Here is a 16735-nt window from a genome sequence, read left to right as displayed (position 1 = left end):
ACAGTCCTAAAATTAAGCTGGTGTAAAAAGGTTACTATTTTTTTTTTCCACAGAGTAAAACCTCATCAGTTCAGCATAACTTGGATAGAAGCATGTCACAATTAATCAAATATGAATTACAAATTTTTTAAAAATATGACTAACTGCTTAGGGCTTTTTGACTAGATGAGATATTTTAAATACCTTTCAACTTCGCTACTTTTAATTAGCAGCATCAATGTTCCTGCAAACAATTAAAGTGGAGGTTCTTAGAAGCAAAGTTTTTTTCTGAAGTGGATTGAACATTTCTCTCTTCTGCTTTTGTTCCCACAAGTGCGTTTCCCAGATTCCAAAGCTGATCTTTACTCAGAGCCAATTCCTCTTTCACTAGTATAAAAAAATCATAACCCCAACCTCAGGCTGATTCACCAGAGAACTGGTCTGAGAGGCCTATAAAATCTCTCAATAAGCTAGAAGACTGGTTGGCTGGTACTTCTTCCTGTCAATTAGGAGTGTCAAACTGGATAGCCCATCAGTAACACAAGCATAGAAAATAACATGTCTGTAGGTGCAAACAGAAATCTGCCACATTTTTCTGATTCTCAAGATTCTTTGGGGCAACTCAATTTATTTTCAAATCTTCTGTCAGTGATGCAATGATAAAATTCAGTTCAATCCCAGGACAAGCCACCAAAACATTCCCTTTTACAGAGGGAATTCTATCCTATCCTTTACTAAAGTACTACATTGGTTGAAATCCTTAATTATCATAGCCTGTCTAAAACTCACAGTAAATCAATGCACTATTTATTTTCCAAATACTTGTGCATTTCTTACATCATAACCCCATGAGTCATAAATAATTTATTTACCATGAAAAATATTAGACTCAATTCCCACAATCACACTGACTAGAAATTAAAGTACAAAGGAAATAATTTAGTATTTCCAGATGTACAGGAGGTGGCTTGCTCACATAAGTTTTCTGAGGTTAGGAATTCAGTAGAGTCATAGTTGTTAACTCTTACACACATCCTAATTGTGCAAAACTTCCTTAATACTTGCAAGTTAGAGAATGAAATAACCCCTGAAGTCTCAAGAAGGAAGAAGTTTCATATACAGGCAGTCTCTTTGATATTAATATTTAGAGAGCTACATTCATTTTTCCCTTGTCTAGAAGATAATTAGAGCTTTGGGGGTCAATTTCTATTCCATTCGATCCATCATGCATCAGATGGGATCAGAATCTTTCCCCAAACATTTCCCCTCTGAGCCCCACACCAATTTAGCCAACTTTCTATTAGATATTTATCACCAGAATGTCTCACAGTTTCCTCCGTCTCCATCAGCTCCGAACTATGCTCTATTTCTTCAGACACCTTACTGCTCCATGGTCACCTTCAGAATGTCTTCCTCTTCTTTCTCATTCAATTGGTCACCTTCCACCATGAATTCTACTTCTTAAATTCCTCTAGAATCTGTGTCTTCTTCCTCTATCCCTACTCCCTCAATCTTAGTTCCGGTCCTTATCCACCATCCCTTGGACAAGAAAAACAGTCACCTGAGTCCCTGAGCCCATAATTCCTGTCATCCACTGTAATTCAGCCTGTACTCAGAGTCATCCTCCCACAATACCTGACATGACTTTTCCCTCTTTTGTGCAGAAAGAGGTCACATTTCTGGTCACATTGCTGGACCTTCCATATCTAGTTTTCTTCATTTACTATTACCAATATTTTTTGAATGCTGAGAAATTGTCTTTTTTTCATATTTAAAAAGCAACCTCAGAGTTCTATACTATCTACACATACACTTTTTCTAGAATTCAACTTTTGAGGGTTTGGATTGCAATAATTATACATAATGAACAATGGTGGCATTTGAGATAAGGTAAGGCTAAAAATGTCAGTTACACTGTTGATAGTGAGACCTTACAATGAATATGCATCTATATCTGTTATGCAAAGGGCACGATAGTATTGAACATTCAAGGATGAGTACTTTGTATAATACTTTTTGCAAGCACTTAAATTAATAAAGCCATTATAAGTTCAGAAGCAAGTGAGTGGGCGGACGAGAATGGAAAAAAAAAAGATTATTCTTACAGTTCTTTAGAAATGCAAATAAGAACACTGCCTGAACATCATTACCTGACTGATAAAATGGTAATCGCTTAACAGATATTTACTTAGAAACCTGTTCCAATTCTTTAATTGAAAAAAGTGCTTTAATTCAGTACAACCCTATTTGCTAAATGATAATAAAACAAATTTCCAGGGAGAAAATAGCAGGTACTAAGTGTCATGATACGATCTATAAAATTGGAAATGATTCTTACCACTGTTTTCAAAATTTAAGTGATAAAATAAAAAGCCTTCAAGGGTGTGGTAGGTAGATCGAACTCCCTGACCAACTGGACGCTGTAGCTATGGAAGGTAATGTAATGGTTCTTTGCAGGCAATAGGATTCATTGTTTCTCTGGTAAACTGGAGAGTGCCCAGCCTCCCCACAGGTGCTTAAGTCAATTTTTAAAAACTGAGACAGGCCAGAAAAACATATGTGCCAGGCCTTTAGTTTGGGAACCCAAGTCTAAAAATGTATAGAACAGATACTCTACAACACAGAAATTTTTGCACAAGCAAACTGAAACTTAGGCTCTGACATCAAGCAAACTGGGTGAAAATACTGGCTTCACCTCTTACTAGAAATGTGACTCTGGATGATGGCACTTATCTCAATCAGAATGGGCAGAAGCCTAAAAACTACATTTTCCATACTTCCTTGCCAGCTGGCTTCTGGTTATGTTCTCCAAATAGGAGGTTCAGAATGGGAAACTGGACTTTGAGAAGGAAAAAGAACCTTTTTCTCCAATATCTGGAGGTGCCATTAGCAGTGAGAGCAGCAGCAAATGATGATTCCTTAAGCAATAGATGTGATGGGAGCAGGGCTTGCAGCAGATCCGTGAAGCTTCATGACCTCTGGTTAACATCCCCTTCTTCTTGCCCTTCCAGGGAGGTTTGTGACCAATGCCCTGCACTAAACCTCCCTTTTCTTGAAGTGTATTAAACAGCCTCTATTTTCCCAACTGGACACTGATAAATACAGAAGCAGAAAGAAACAAGTCAGAGGTGTCTTCCTCTAAACAAAGATCATCAATCTAGGGATGCATTGCATATAATGGAGAGCTGTCTTTATTGAATAGAACACAAGACTAAGAGTCAAAGAGACACAGGATTGAACCCTAGATCCTCCAATTCCCAAACAGGAATGGATCCACATTCATGGAAGCCGCAGAGTAAAGAGCAAACAGTGCCGAGTAGGGTAGAGAAGAGCAGTGGTCTCATCCCAATTATGCCCCTTGTTTCTATCACCTCTGGGAGCCTCAGTTTCCTCAACAGAGAATGGGCACAATCAGGGACAAATAGTCAAAAAAAGTTAACAACTGATTAATAAGGTCAGCCAATTAAATGGACACCAAATTTAAGCAATCAAGAAACTTACAGAGTAGAGTAGTTAATTATCAGTCCTAGGGGTAATAAAGCCAATATCTCATGATTACTGTGATCACTAAAGACAACATTTACCATTTGTTTGATCCATGTATGTGTGAGACACTATGCTAAGAGTATTACCTACATTATAATCCTTACAAAAAAACCATTTTCAGATGCCAAAACTAAAGGCTCTGAAAATGAAATAATTAGTTCAAGGTCATATAGCTAGTAAATGAGAAAGCCAAGACTTAAACCCACATCATTTTGTTTCCCAAAACCCCACTCTTCCAGCTTCCTGTGATGCTGCCAGTTGAAATCACTGTGATATATGTACTTCAGAAGCTGTACAGTGTGACATCATGTAGAGCAGTGGTTCCCAACCTTTTTGGCAACAGGGACCAGTTTCATGGAAGACAGTTTTTCCACGGAGGCCGGGGGGTGGGAGGTGGGGGGGATGCTTCAGGTGGTAATGTGAGTGATGGGGAGTGGCAGATGAAGCTTCGCTCGCTTGCCCTGTGCCGCCCGGTTCCTAACAGGCCGTGGACTGCTACTGGTCCAAGGCCCGGGGGTTGGGGACCCCCTGATGTAGAGGACTGCTAGCTTTGCCACAACCAGCGAATTTCACCCATTGCAAGAGACCATTGTTTTAGGAACATGTCATCCTCCCCCTTAAGGTCCCCTGTGACCCCATGAGGAACAGGGGTTTCCACTACAGGGTAAGTTCCAGTTCATAGTCACTATGTTCATGATCTAATTAGAAGACTAACTGAATAATCACCATTGTATCAGTCAAGCAATAAAGTTGAGTATGATTCTCATTTACATTTCTAAAGCAACATAAAAATAACCCCTTTTAAATGGTACCCACTCACTTTCTCCTTATATGCTAATGCATGTCACAATTTCAAAGCCTGAAGAGAGATTTCCTGCAAAACATTTCACTGACTTAAAGTTCCACATGTTCACAGTTGCAACTGCCAGGTTACAAACATGAATTAACTCTGCTTCCAAATCAATTACATATTGATAAGTCTTTAGGGCTGACAACTTGCACACATTGATTTTAAACTCTAGGAGTTATTTCAAGGCTTTAGAATATTTAGCATTAAAAATTCCAACTTCATCCTGAGACTTTAGTGAAATATAAGTATTGTCACCAGTACTAATAATCAAACCAGAAATCAACTCCCTTATTTTAAAAATTGTTCTTTTTTCTCTTCGCTAAAATTGGATCATTTCAATTAACTCTCGTACTCACATTGATTTCCAATTAATTTTATTTCTTGATTTGAAGTAATGAATTGCAAATTAGTGCCATGACAGAATTAAAGCAACTGGGTAATTACAGTTGACCCTTGAACAACTCGGGGGTTAAGGGCACAAAACCTCTGAGCAGTTGAAAGATCTGTGTACAACTTATACTTGGCCCTCAGTACCCATAGTTCCACATCCATGGATTCAACCAATCTCAGACCATGCAGTACTGTAGCATTTACTTTTGAAAAAAATCTGCATGTAAGTGGACCCAAGCAGTTCAAACCCATGTTGTTCAAAGGTCAACTGTAACTCGAAGCCAGATACTCTTCTTTGTTATGGCTTTTAATTAATGTTGTGATGTGGGTACAGTAGGTGGTTGTATTTACATCGTGTATGTATTTTATATTTTAGAGTATTCAGCTTTTGGCATTTATTCAGATTTTTTGTGCTTTATACAAAAGCTTGCCATCTTGATCTTCTGTTCAATGATGTTTAGTGGCTCCCCAGCACATGGCATCAAGCCCTACCAAAGAAGGAAGAAAGATTCTCCCTTGGAAAAAAGGTTTCTTCTTGGATTCCTTTCTCCCTCTCTTTCTTCCTCCTTTCCTTCATTCCTTAAAGTGGCTTACAAAAATAAACAATATAAGATGTAGTTAAGAAAGCAAAAAAAGTAAGATGAAGTGACAAAAAGGGCTGGAAAAATCAAATAAGGGCATGTTAGAGCCATAGTAAGTGCCTGGAGATCTTCTATAGTTGCCAGTGGTAGTTATAAATTTGGTTCTGACTTCGCTAGAAACCGTAGCAAAAGGAGGGAAATGCTACCATTTATATGATTAATCATTCCTATATGATGCTTTTTTGGTTGCTAATGAGAAACATTAATGAGAAAGCACAACAGTTTTTCTGTAGAGGAGAAAGAGTATTAAACCAAGGTATTCTTACTAAAGAGAGGCAGTGCAGCAGGAAAGTGTACTGGGGCAGGGCGATGAGTCAAGGTTAGGAAGAAGCCACAGCTAAAAAGAATCAAGATTAAAAAATAAACTTTCTCTCCACTCAAAGTCTGAGGTCTTTATCTTGAGAAATCTTCAAAGAGCAACTGTGTGTATATTTGGACTTTTCCTCCCCTTACGTCTTCTGCCTGAACCCTGCACTTTCTGGAACTAGAAATTGATAGAAAAAAAAATTCTTAGAAAGCAGAAACTGTTTAAGTGTAATAAACAGCAGGAAGAAAAGGACGGAGACCTGGGTGGCCTTTAGGGATCACACTTGAGCTGAGGAAAACCACATGTCAGTGGGAAGAATCTGGTAGTTAAAACGAACAAAACAAAAGGCATGGGTTATCTCTGAAGTCAGGCAGTAAGTGTTTCAGGGCTGCATTAAGCAGCCTCAGGGGCTTAGGGATAGCACTGGGGTAAGGCACCACCAGGCTCGCTGCCCAAACACAGGCCAATGATATCCTCAAAGAGTATCTGCTACAAAATCACTGAAGCCACTGTTTCCATTTTCCTTTCTTCAACCCTTCAAAAAGAATGCAGCTGTCTCCTCTAGAGCCCCAACAAGAAGCAAACAGACCAAAAACTGACATCAGGTGGGTGTCAGACTGCCTGGAAAGGGGTGACTGCTAAGTTTGTGAGACACTACAGTATTTACCAAGGGACAGAACTCATCCTGAACTTGCCACTCCAACCAGGGCCTGATTCACTGCTGGCTTTTCATCCTGAGTCAATCCATCCTATATCGACTGCTCTCTGCAGTGAAAGCTCTTAAGGGAAAAAATGCTTGTAATGCTTCTCCTATTTCTAAAATCCAAACCTAGCATTTCTTTTTTTTTTTTTTTTTTTTAGTCCTCCCTTACAGTTAGTTCACAGAGAATACAGCTCATTGTATAGCCCACTATTTGGGCTCTTTTGTCATTGTATTAAATGCTATTTGTGCAACTGTCTTCTAGCTTGAGATACTTAAGAACAGGCACTTATGTTAACTCTTCCTCGCACATCGTTTAGGTGCTTAACTAATTATATCAAACTAATGAAGGAACCCTCACATATTTTTATTTACCAATGGAGCAGCATTATTGAAATGCCATAAATAAATCCAACCGCTACAAAACGAATGGAGCTGGACATTAACATATTTTGGCTACCAAGCCTCAATTCCCCCTTTCTAAAAAGCACCAATTACTTTGGAGGATTTAACTTTCCTCCATTGCATGTCATCTTGAGTGATACCTGCCTCCCATTATGAAATGGACAACAAGTGGTCACATGACTTAGCTTGGTCAATCAGATGTCTGATTCTGACTCTTGAGTAGCATATAGAAAGAGGAAATGGTTGGACATTATCCATGATGCAGAAATGTACTGACCACTTCTTTCCATGGTTGGTCACTGTTCCACTTCCTAGCTCTACTAGAATTCTCAAAGTTCTTGTTTAGTTGCAAACCTGGTCCCCCAGAATTTTCACCTTAATTCTTTGAAAATATACATTGTAGCTTCCCAAAAATTACCTTTGAATATGTTAGCAAGTTAGTTTCTTTCTTTCTTTCTTTATTTTTTATAAATTTATTTATTTATTTATGGCTGGGTTGGGTCTTCGTTGCTGTGTCTGGGCTTTCTCTAGGTGCGGTGAGCAGGAGCTACTCTTCGTTGCAGTGCATGGGCTTCTCATTGCAGTGGCTTCTCTTGTGGTGGGGCACGGGCTCTAGGTGCATAGGCTTCAGTAGTTGTGGCATGCAGGCTAAGTAGTTGTGGCTTGCGGGCTCTAGAGCGGAGGCTCAGTAGCTGTGGTGCACAGGCTTAGCTGCTCTACGGCATGTGGGATCTTCCCGGACCAGGGCTTGAACCCATGTCCCCTGCATTGGCAGGTGGATTCTTAACCACTGTGCCACCAGGGAAGCCCAGCAAGTTAGTTTCTGATGCTTATAGTCAATAATACTGGAAGATATACAATAACAAGGAACAAGGTGAAATAGCAAACTCAATTAAATGAAACCAAACAAACCAAAAATTAAGTAACCAGTATGGCCTGACAAAATACTTAAATGCTAGACATTTTATTTAGCCCTAAGTGTCAACTAGGACCTCTCTGTTCCTTGATGTCTGGGGAAAATTGGCTGGAGACTCTCAATTCTATAGCCCGTAGAAATCTTTCTCTCAGATTTCTGATTCACACTCATCCTGTGCCTTTGGGGTTTTCATTCTCACACATGCATTCTCTCTTCCGAACTACATTTACCCAGACAGGAATGTCAGGCATCTCACCAATTTACACATGCGCGCACGCACACACACACACACACACACACACACACACACTCATATAAAATATCTGTAGTATAGTAGGAGGCAGTGTGGTTTTATGACCTTGAGCAGTTTACTTAACCTCTTTGTACCTTAGTTACCACACACTGTAAAATGGGGATAATAAAGATGTGCCTCAGAGGATCGTTTTAAAAATTAAAAGGATAATACACGTTAAGTTTATAGCTCATGATGACCTCACACATAGTAAACATTCCACACTCCTTTCCTAGACAAGCTAGAAAACTTTGCTGAAGAACTCGGTGCTGGGAGAGGTCAGCACACACATCATGCATTTTTAAACAAACAAACAAAAAGATGCAACCTAACTCCTCTCAACGTCTTACAGCCACCACGCAGCTAGGTGTCCCACCTTCTGCTAAGCAGGATCCAGACTCTCCTTCTTCTCTGAATCTTCTCTTTTCCTACCTTCTCCCTCCTCTGGTCACTCATTTTCCTGTCTTCAGAGTAAGTTAAAAAATTCCTCTCCTGTGCCAGGGACCCAGACCCTTTGGCTTTCACTCTATACGGGCACTTTACCAAATGAAGACATTTCCTTACCAAAAAAAAATTTCTGGTTCCTATTCTTCAAATGATAAAATTTACTCTATCTAGTTATACCTAGAACATGGGTTTCTGGACCCTAGTCATCTGCATAGTACCCTGGTGATTTTTTTCACATTCATTTATTAATGAATATTTTAAAAGTACATAATATTTTTCTTTTTTTCCAGCATTATGGAGATATAATTGACTTACAGCACTGTATAAGTTTAAGGTGTACAGCATAATGAGCTGACTTACATACATCATGAAATGATTATCACAATAATTTTAGTGACCATCCATCATCTCATACAGATACATAATTAAAGAAATAGAAAACAAATACTTTTTCTTGCGATGAGAGCTCTTAGGATTTACTCTCTTAACAAGGATGAAGGCAGGTAAAAGATGCAAACGCCTAAGTACCACATGATAAATATAATTAGCACTGCTGTATAGGGACTTCCCTGGTGGCACAGTGGTTAAGAATCCGCCTGCCAATGTAGGGCACATGGGTTCGAGCCCTGGTCTGGGAAGATCCCACGTGTCACAGAGCGACTAAGCCTGTGCGCCACAACTGCTGAGCCTGCGCTCTAGGACCCACGTGCTGCAACTACTGAGCCCACGTGCTGCAACTACTGAAGTCCGCGCACCAAGAGCCCGTGCTCCACAACAAGAGAAGCCACCGCAATGAGAAGCCCGCGCACTGCAAGAAAGAGTAGCCCCCGCTCATCACAACTAGAGAAAGCCCGCATGCAGCAACAAAAACCCAACATGGCCAATAATAATAATAATAATGAAAAAACACTGCTTATAATTTTTTTCTTTAAATAAAACTTACTTTCAAATTTTAAGTAAATGTATTTTAAAAGAAAACTCTATTTCACTACTATCAGTGGCAAAATAGTATTACCACCATAAGGTTACCTTAAAATAAATATTTATTTAAAAATAAAACAGACATTCATGTACCACCTAAAATCATCATGCATTACTATTGATCCATGCATCACAATTTGGTAAATAAATGTCCTTTACTATGGACACCCAGAGGGTGGGCTGAGAAGGAAATAGCTGGAAAGTCTGTGGCACTTGCATGTTACTAATGTTGTGGGTAGAGATGGGGCGTAGGTGAGGATGAGCATATGTTGACGGGATCAGGTTAGAAATCAGACAGAGAGGATGGTCCAGAGACAAGATTCCGAGGAGTGATATCATCTTGTATCCTGCATTGCAGATCTACAGCACCCAGGAGAATGGCTAATGTTCATTTAATTGAATTGTATTCTGCTATTAGAATCCAATGCTGCTATAAATAAATGTTGAAAAGCTGGAAATGTTAGGGATCATACTATCTGAATCATCCAAAAAGAAGTACTGATTTTAACCAACTGATCCAGTTTAATACAATGTCTGAAACTTAAAACAATTTGATAAACTTATCACCATTGACACTGCTCACTTTGGCCTTTTAATTAATAAAAATAAAATGGAGACTCTCTAGATTCCACTATGCTTTCTCTGTGCAAATAATGCCACAAATTTTCAGAGGAAAATTAAGTATGTGGTACTAGCCTAAAAATCTCTGTTAAAGTCCTAAGACTCTGCATCAAGTCAGTGTGTTTGCTAAATATCAAAGTCCACGATGCTTCCATTGGGAGTGTAAAATGTTTTACTGCTGAATATAGAGTCTCTGTGCATACCTAAGTATACTAGAACATCACCCTATTTGAAATATATGTAGCACAATTACTGGCTGATCAATAACTCTTTATTAAATATCCACCATGTGCCAGGGATTATTCATGAGACATATTCTACCCTTAAGGAACCCCTGCATTGGAGTGGTAGTACATCTTTGCAGCTCCAGTCACATTACAGTAGAGTTTCTGTGAGTTTCTGTCAAGATATTTGACAGCTCCATTTTGTCACACCGTTCTCCTACATCAAACACAGAGGCATAGTGCCTCTGATCTATACCTGAAATGTGCTTTCCTACAGATCTCAAATGAAAGAAAAACTGCTCCTGTGATTGCACCAAGAATGTATTTTTTGAGCATGTCTTCCAGCTATTGATATCGATGATATCTTCAGCCTCAAATGCCAATTCATAACATTTAAACCTTATTGAATACAATTTTCTCCACAATATTTGGTTGTACCAAATAAAATGCAGCAAGCCTTTAAAGAAAAAAAAATCCCTAGAAGCCATCCTATTATTTGATCTCCAAGGGTTGCAGGAAATTACAGAAAAACAAAACAAAAATCATTTAGCTTTATGTAACTATACCATGCAACCATCATGTCACATAATCTAATGACCTGGTTGATAAAAGAACTGGCAAACTAGCACTTGTCACAAAAAGCTATTTAAACGTATATCTAAAGTTTAGATGTACAGATAAATATTCTTAAGCTATTTTTACCCCCATTTAAATACATCTTCTTTCTTCCTATTACAGAGATGAATATCTATTTTCATGGAAGAGCATCTCCCGTAATGCAGACTTTTAGTATAGGCATCTGGAATCATTTACAGCCATATTATATTTATCATTTAAACAGAAATGAAAAAACATTAATAATCAAACAGTACCACACTCATGATTATATATGAAATATTGAAGAAAATCCACATCTACTAGCTTTGTAACTCTACCACAACAGACTTTTCAGAGACCTTAGAGTTCAAATGACCACAATTTACAGCACAATGTATACAGAAATGTAACATACCTCACATTAGCATCAAGTTCGTCCATTACAGGAAATAGGCATGGGTGAGTTGGATTTCAGTGTGCACAGGGTACTGTAATGGGGAAATAAAAAAGAGATTAGACAAGAAAGTAATGTAGGAAAATAAAAGTCGTGAAGGGAAAAAATGCCAAATACTCATTGCTTCCTAATTATTAGGACTTTTGTAGTGTGTCGGAAAAGTATTTAATAAACAATACTACAGCAAAAAGCTATTGGCATACTGAGGTATGGCACAGCTGAGTACTGCAAAAAGTTTCTTTACATTTGACTAATCTCTTAGAGATTAAAACGTAAAGGTATTTCTTTTTACTCCATGTTTAATCTGTTTATTTGTTATTTTTTGCTCTTCCCAGATACATAGCTTGTTTATATGATCTGCATTGGGACACTAGTTGGTGAAAACAGGTAACTACATTGTTATGATTAAAATAGTACATTGCCTAAAATGGTCAGCCATCTTGTTTCCTATGAGGATTTTTCAGGTTTTTTTTTAAAAAAAACCCTTTTTGAGGGTGGATAAATCTCTTTGAGAATCTAGTAAACTCTTGAGAACCCTCTTCCTAGAAAAAAAAAATAGATGTGCATGTACATACATACACACTTTCTGGGGAGCCCATAATTCCTTGAGGCCCCTCCATGAACCCCAGGCTAAGAACTCACAACTGAAGAGGAGTCCATTTTCAAACTACTGTAAGTTCCTCTAGCATAGACCCTCAGAAGACCTTACTACACCCTTTAATGGATGGACACTCACTGATCTCCACCAAGTCAGATCTCTGAACTGGCTGTGTAGTTTCAGTTTTCAGAAGAATTCCTATATTTTTAACCACATTTGTTCTAAAACATGGTGAATCAGAGAACATAGGGGTGGAGCTCAGTCTGTTTCTTTTGGAGTTACCCTAAGCAAGACCCTTTCTCCTTCTAACTTCATCCTCTACTTCTCAATAAACAGAAGGGATTGGAAGAGATGATCTCTGGGTTTACTTCTAGCTCTGATATTCTATAATTCCATCTGCTGGTTTTCCAATAAAATTTTACATGGAAGAAAATGTAAATCTGTTTATCTACATAACGAAACCATGAAACTCAGCCTGGGCCCTTGGATTCCTTGGTCAGGGTGAACCAAACATATATGCCTGGCAGCCAGGAAAAGAATGGCAGGCCACCAGAGCTGGAAAGGACATGGGTCTCTCTGTGTTTTTCAAAGTTTATTCTTTAAAGCCTCTAAGATTAACATGGGCTCCCATGGGCATTTCTGGGTTTGTGACAGGTATGAGGAAGGCTCAGCCTACAGGACTCAATCCCCTACTCTGACCTCAAACAAAGCACTTCTGTCTACTTCTATCTCTTTTACATTTTGAATCTGGAATAATCTTTTATTTGAAGTACATAAGTACAAAGCCCTAACTACTGAAGCGGGAGGGTTCCAACCTTTGTACTCCTCTATCTAAAATCATTCCTGAAGTGAGATGGTGTGTGTGCACATCTATTTTTTTTCTAGGCAGATGATGATCAAGAGTTTACTAGATTCTCAAAGGGATATGATTACCCACCCTCAAAAACGGTTTAAAAAAACTGAAAATACTCATACTATTTTAATCATAACAATACAGTTACCTATTTTCACTAGCTAGTGTCCTAATGCAGATCGTATAAATAACCTATGTTTCTGGAAAGAGCAAAAAATAACAGATTAACATCCATTCCCATGGCTTAAAAAACAGTCTGTTCACTAGAGATTTCCAAAGTTATAAAGTCTAGACCTTTCCCAGACTCATATCACCTACCTGACATCTCAACTTGTATGATTAAAAAGCATTTCAAACTAAACCCTTCACTTCCCGCTCCAGCACAAAACTTACTCCTCCCCTAGCATTCTCCATCTCAGGAAATGGCTCCACCATTTATCCAGTTGCACAGACAAAACACCACATTTTTTCACACCCTACAATAAAACTATCAGCAAACTCACTCCCTCTACTTTGAAAATGATTCCTCAATCTTTGACTTTTTTTCATTAACTCCAAAACCAGCACCTGGTCCAAGCCACCATCTCCTTTCCCAACTGGTGTCCTAACTACTCTCCTAACTTTCCTAACTGGTCTCCTGCTAGCTCCACTATTATCTCTTCTCCCCATGGTAGCCAGAATATTTTTTAAATGGAAGTCAGATCATTTCTTGCCTATATAAAATTCTAGTGGCTTTCTGTCATGCTTAAAATAAAATCCAAACTCCTTATCATGATCTGGTCCCAGCTCCTCTCCAACCCAACTTTAGCCATGCCCCACCCCCTCACCACCTTTGAACTCTTTGGTTTTGCGTCTTTCCTTGACCATCATAGTAGGCTCTCACCTCAGAGCTTTTTCACTTGTTTCCTCTCCCTGGAATGCTACCATGTAGATCACTCCCTTACTTCCTTAGGGACACAGGAAATAAGGCTGTCACTTCCCCGACCATCTAAATAAAATTTCAGACCTCATTTTCTGAAAGTTTCCATCCTCTGTATCCACTCTATTTTTTTCTTCTTAGTACACACCTTATATATACGCCATTGCTTCTTTATTAGTGATCTATCTCCCTTACTAAAATATAAGTTTCAAGAGGGCATAGTTATATCTTGATCACTATTATAACTTCAGTGCCTAGAAAAATGCCTAAAGTATTCTCTTCATAGATATTTCTTGAGTCAACTAAGTAGTTAATTCGTTTTGCAAATGAGGAAACTGAGGTTTGAGAGCTTGTGACTCTCCCTCTGGGAGGTAGTATATGAACCACTGCAGAATAAATACTGTAATTTTTAAAAGTATCAAAAACCAGTTCAACTTATTTACTCTTTACTAAGTATTAACAAGTGCTAAATACTGTCCTTTTCCTTCTCCTCCAACCTCTGAGACGTAATGTCTATTGTTAGATGAAGAGACTAAGGGTCAAAGAGGTTACCTGACTTGCCAAAGTCACACAGCTAGCACTTAACCAAACTGAGAATTCAATCCAGGGTTGTCAATTCTGAAACTCAAGCTTTATCTTGCATAGTTTTGTTTTTTTTTTTTAACATCTTTATTGCAGTATAATTGCTTTACAATGGTGTATTACTTTCTGCTTTATAACAAAGTGAATCAGTTATACATATACATATGTTCCCATCTCTCTTCCCTCTTGCATAGTTTTTGTCATCCTATCACACTTCCTCCCACTGTTAACAAGGGAAACTCCTCATGAAAGTGAATATTTCCTTTAATTTTCTGCTGACCATTTATTTCCTCTTTCTCTGAGAACAGTGCCTTGATTTTCCTTTGTGGAATGCCTCCCCTGCCTCAATCCCACTGATGAGCACATGACCAGGACTGGCCAATCAGAATAGTCCATTCTCTGGCCACAAGGATTCATTAACTCACCAGCTGGACTGTAAAGCCAGCCCTGGGATTTTTGCTAGAAAGAGCCTGTCTTTCCCCTGCTGTTGCTAAACTGATAGACTTTCAATTTAAAGCTGCTAGTGGCCATCAGTGCCACTTTGTGGGGAGAGCTTGTCTGAGAACGAAGCTAACACCCAAAGGAAAACAGAGTTGCAACATAGAGAATGCTGAGTCCTGATGAGATAATTTGAGGCTTAAGGTCTAGCAGTGTCTTAAGACAATTTTATACTTAAACTTCCCAATTATATTGAGCCAAAAAATTCTCTTTTTCCTCTGTAAGCCAATCTGAGTTGGGCCAACCATTATTTGAAACAAACAAACAAAAAAATCCTTAGTTATATACAAGAAAATCAACATTGTATTTGTATACAGATGAGAAGGAAGAAAAGCTGGAACTAAGGAAAAGAGTTAAAAGCTAGCTAAAGTTCATTCATTGAAACTGCATTTGAAAATGTTACAACATGGGGAAAACTATATATTCATAGCAATGTACATTGTTATATTTTGCTCATGGAAACTCAATGAGCAAATTTAAAATGACTGCCATTTAACAAGCCAGTGAGAACATGCATTTTGTTAGAGATAAAGGAACAGTAACAAAAGAGAAGCTGGTGATTAGTACTTATCCTGAATTGATTCATCGATTATAGTCCACTATTTTCTGCCGTGCTCACCAGGGATATCTAATCTGAGCTGTGATTACAGGGACACCACTTGCTGGGAAGACTGCTCAGAGTGACAGGTGTGTGCAAGGAACCATGCTTTTATGTTGCATACTTATATTTCTGACTCCTTAAGAAAATACTACCCAGTTAATTAAAAGTACAATCAATTGAGAGCATCTCCCATGCTCAGATATAAGCTACATCCCTTCTAAAAGTTCTAATTTGAAATTCAGTTAGCCCTCGTGTGCATATGGCACACGTGCATGTGTGTGTATGTGTGTGTTTTAATGATAGTCATGCTGTATCCTTGTCTCCTTCCGAGAAACACTCCTAGATCATCATAATCAGAAAAAAAAGCACAGCAAGTCCTGGGAAAGGGGTGGAAGAGGGAGCCAAATAAACCCTTCTACCATGTGAGGTACAAATGAAGGTCTCATTATTATCTCAGCAATAAGACATCAAGTCACTAATTATTCAAAACACTTTATCTGTCACAAAAGTAAAGCTACAGCAACATACAACTCCATCATATTCCTTGGAGCTTCTTTTCCTTGTTGGATACATTGAGACTGATCTTTCCTTAAAACGGGAGGAGAAGGAGGAGGAAGAGGTGAAATTCTTTATGCCACCAAATGCTGATTCCAACCCTTAGTTTTCTGGCTTACAAATTTTAAAAAACTAAAGGGCAAACCCCGAAGGTAAGCACACCCCATCTTTACCCTTGTTCTTTTACTCAGAATACTCTGAAAGATTGCTGTGGAACAGTTGTTAATGGTTAACAGAAGGTGTGTAGTTGCATCTCTATTATGAGAAGTGAGAGCACAGGGCTCACCTGTAAATAGTCCCCACCTATTGGAGTGAAATATTGATGTAGTTTGGTATAGTGCCAACATCTGCCTACTTGGAGCTATGTCATAACCTCAGCTTGCTTTGCTGCACTTTGGTTTTTTTCCTTTGGTTTTGGCCGCATGGGCAGATATTCATGCATAACTGTGCATGGATTGACCACGTTTCTTTATAGAGTATGCCTACATGGGTTAAATTTCTACATCAAAGGGCATATTCCAATACCTTTGTTTTGGACAAGTGTCAGGAATAAGTAAAACATTATTTATCTTAATTGCCAAATTGAGGGTGGGAGCTTGGCACAATGGAAGGAACACTGGACCAGGAGTCACTCAGCTTGACCCACTACTAACTAACTCACTGTTCCTATTCTTAAGCAAGTCTGTTCATCAGTCTAGGTCTCAACTGTCCCAACTGTAGAATCAACTAGGCCAGAAGGTACTGGACAGGGTGAGCAAAGGGAGAAATTTCAAGGAATT

The 16735-nt window shown here is 38.7% G+C and overlaps 1 protein-coding gene across 1 annotated transcript in view; it reads right to left on the bottom strand.

Annotated features, from left to right (window-relative positions):
* The window catches only part of HTR4 (5-hydroxytryptamine receptor 4), a 310244-nt gene that overhangs the window by 166317 nt on the left and 127192 nt on the right, over positions 1–16735 (bottom strand). Inside the window, exon 4 of the mRNA XM_082454244.1 lies at positions 11312–11384. Coding sequence (XP_082310370.1) covers positions 11312–11337 — 26 coding nt within the window. The 5' untranslated portion in view covers positions 11338–11384. The remainder of the gene's footprint in view (positions 1–11311; positions 11385–16735) is intronic.

The sequence above is a fragment of the Balaenoptera physalus genome (assembly GCF_965194825.1).
Source record: "Balaenoptera physalus genome assembly, chromosome: 3".
NCBI lineage: Eukaryota > Metazoa > Chordata > Mammalia > Artiodactyla > Balaenopteridae > Balaenoptera > Balaenoptera physalus.
This window is presented reverse-complemented; position numbering and strand designations above follow the sequence as displayed.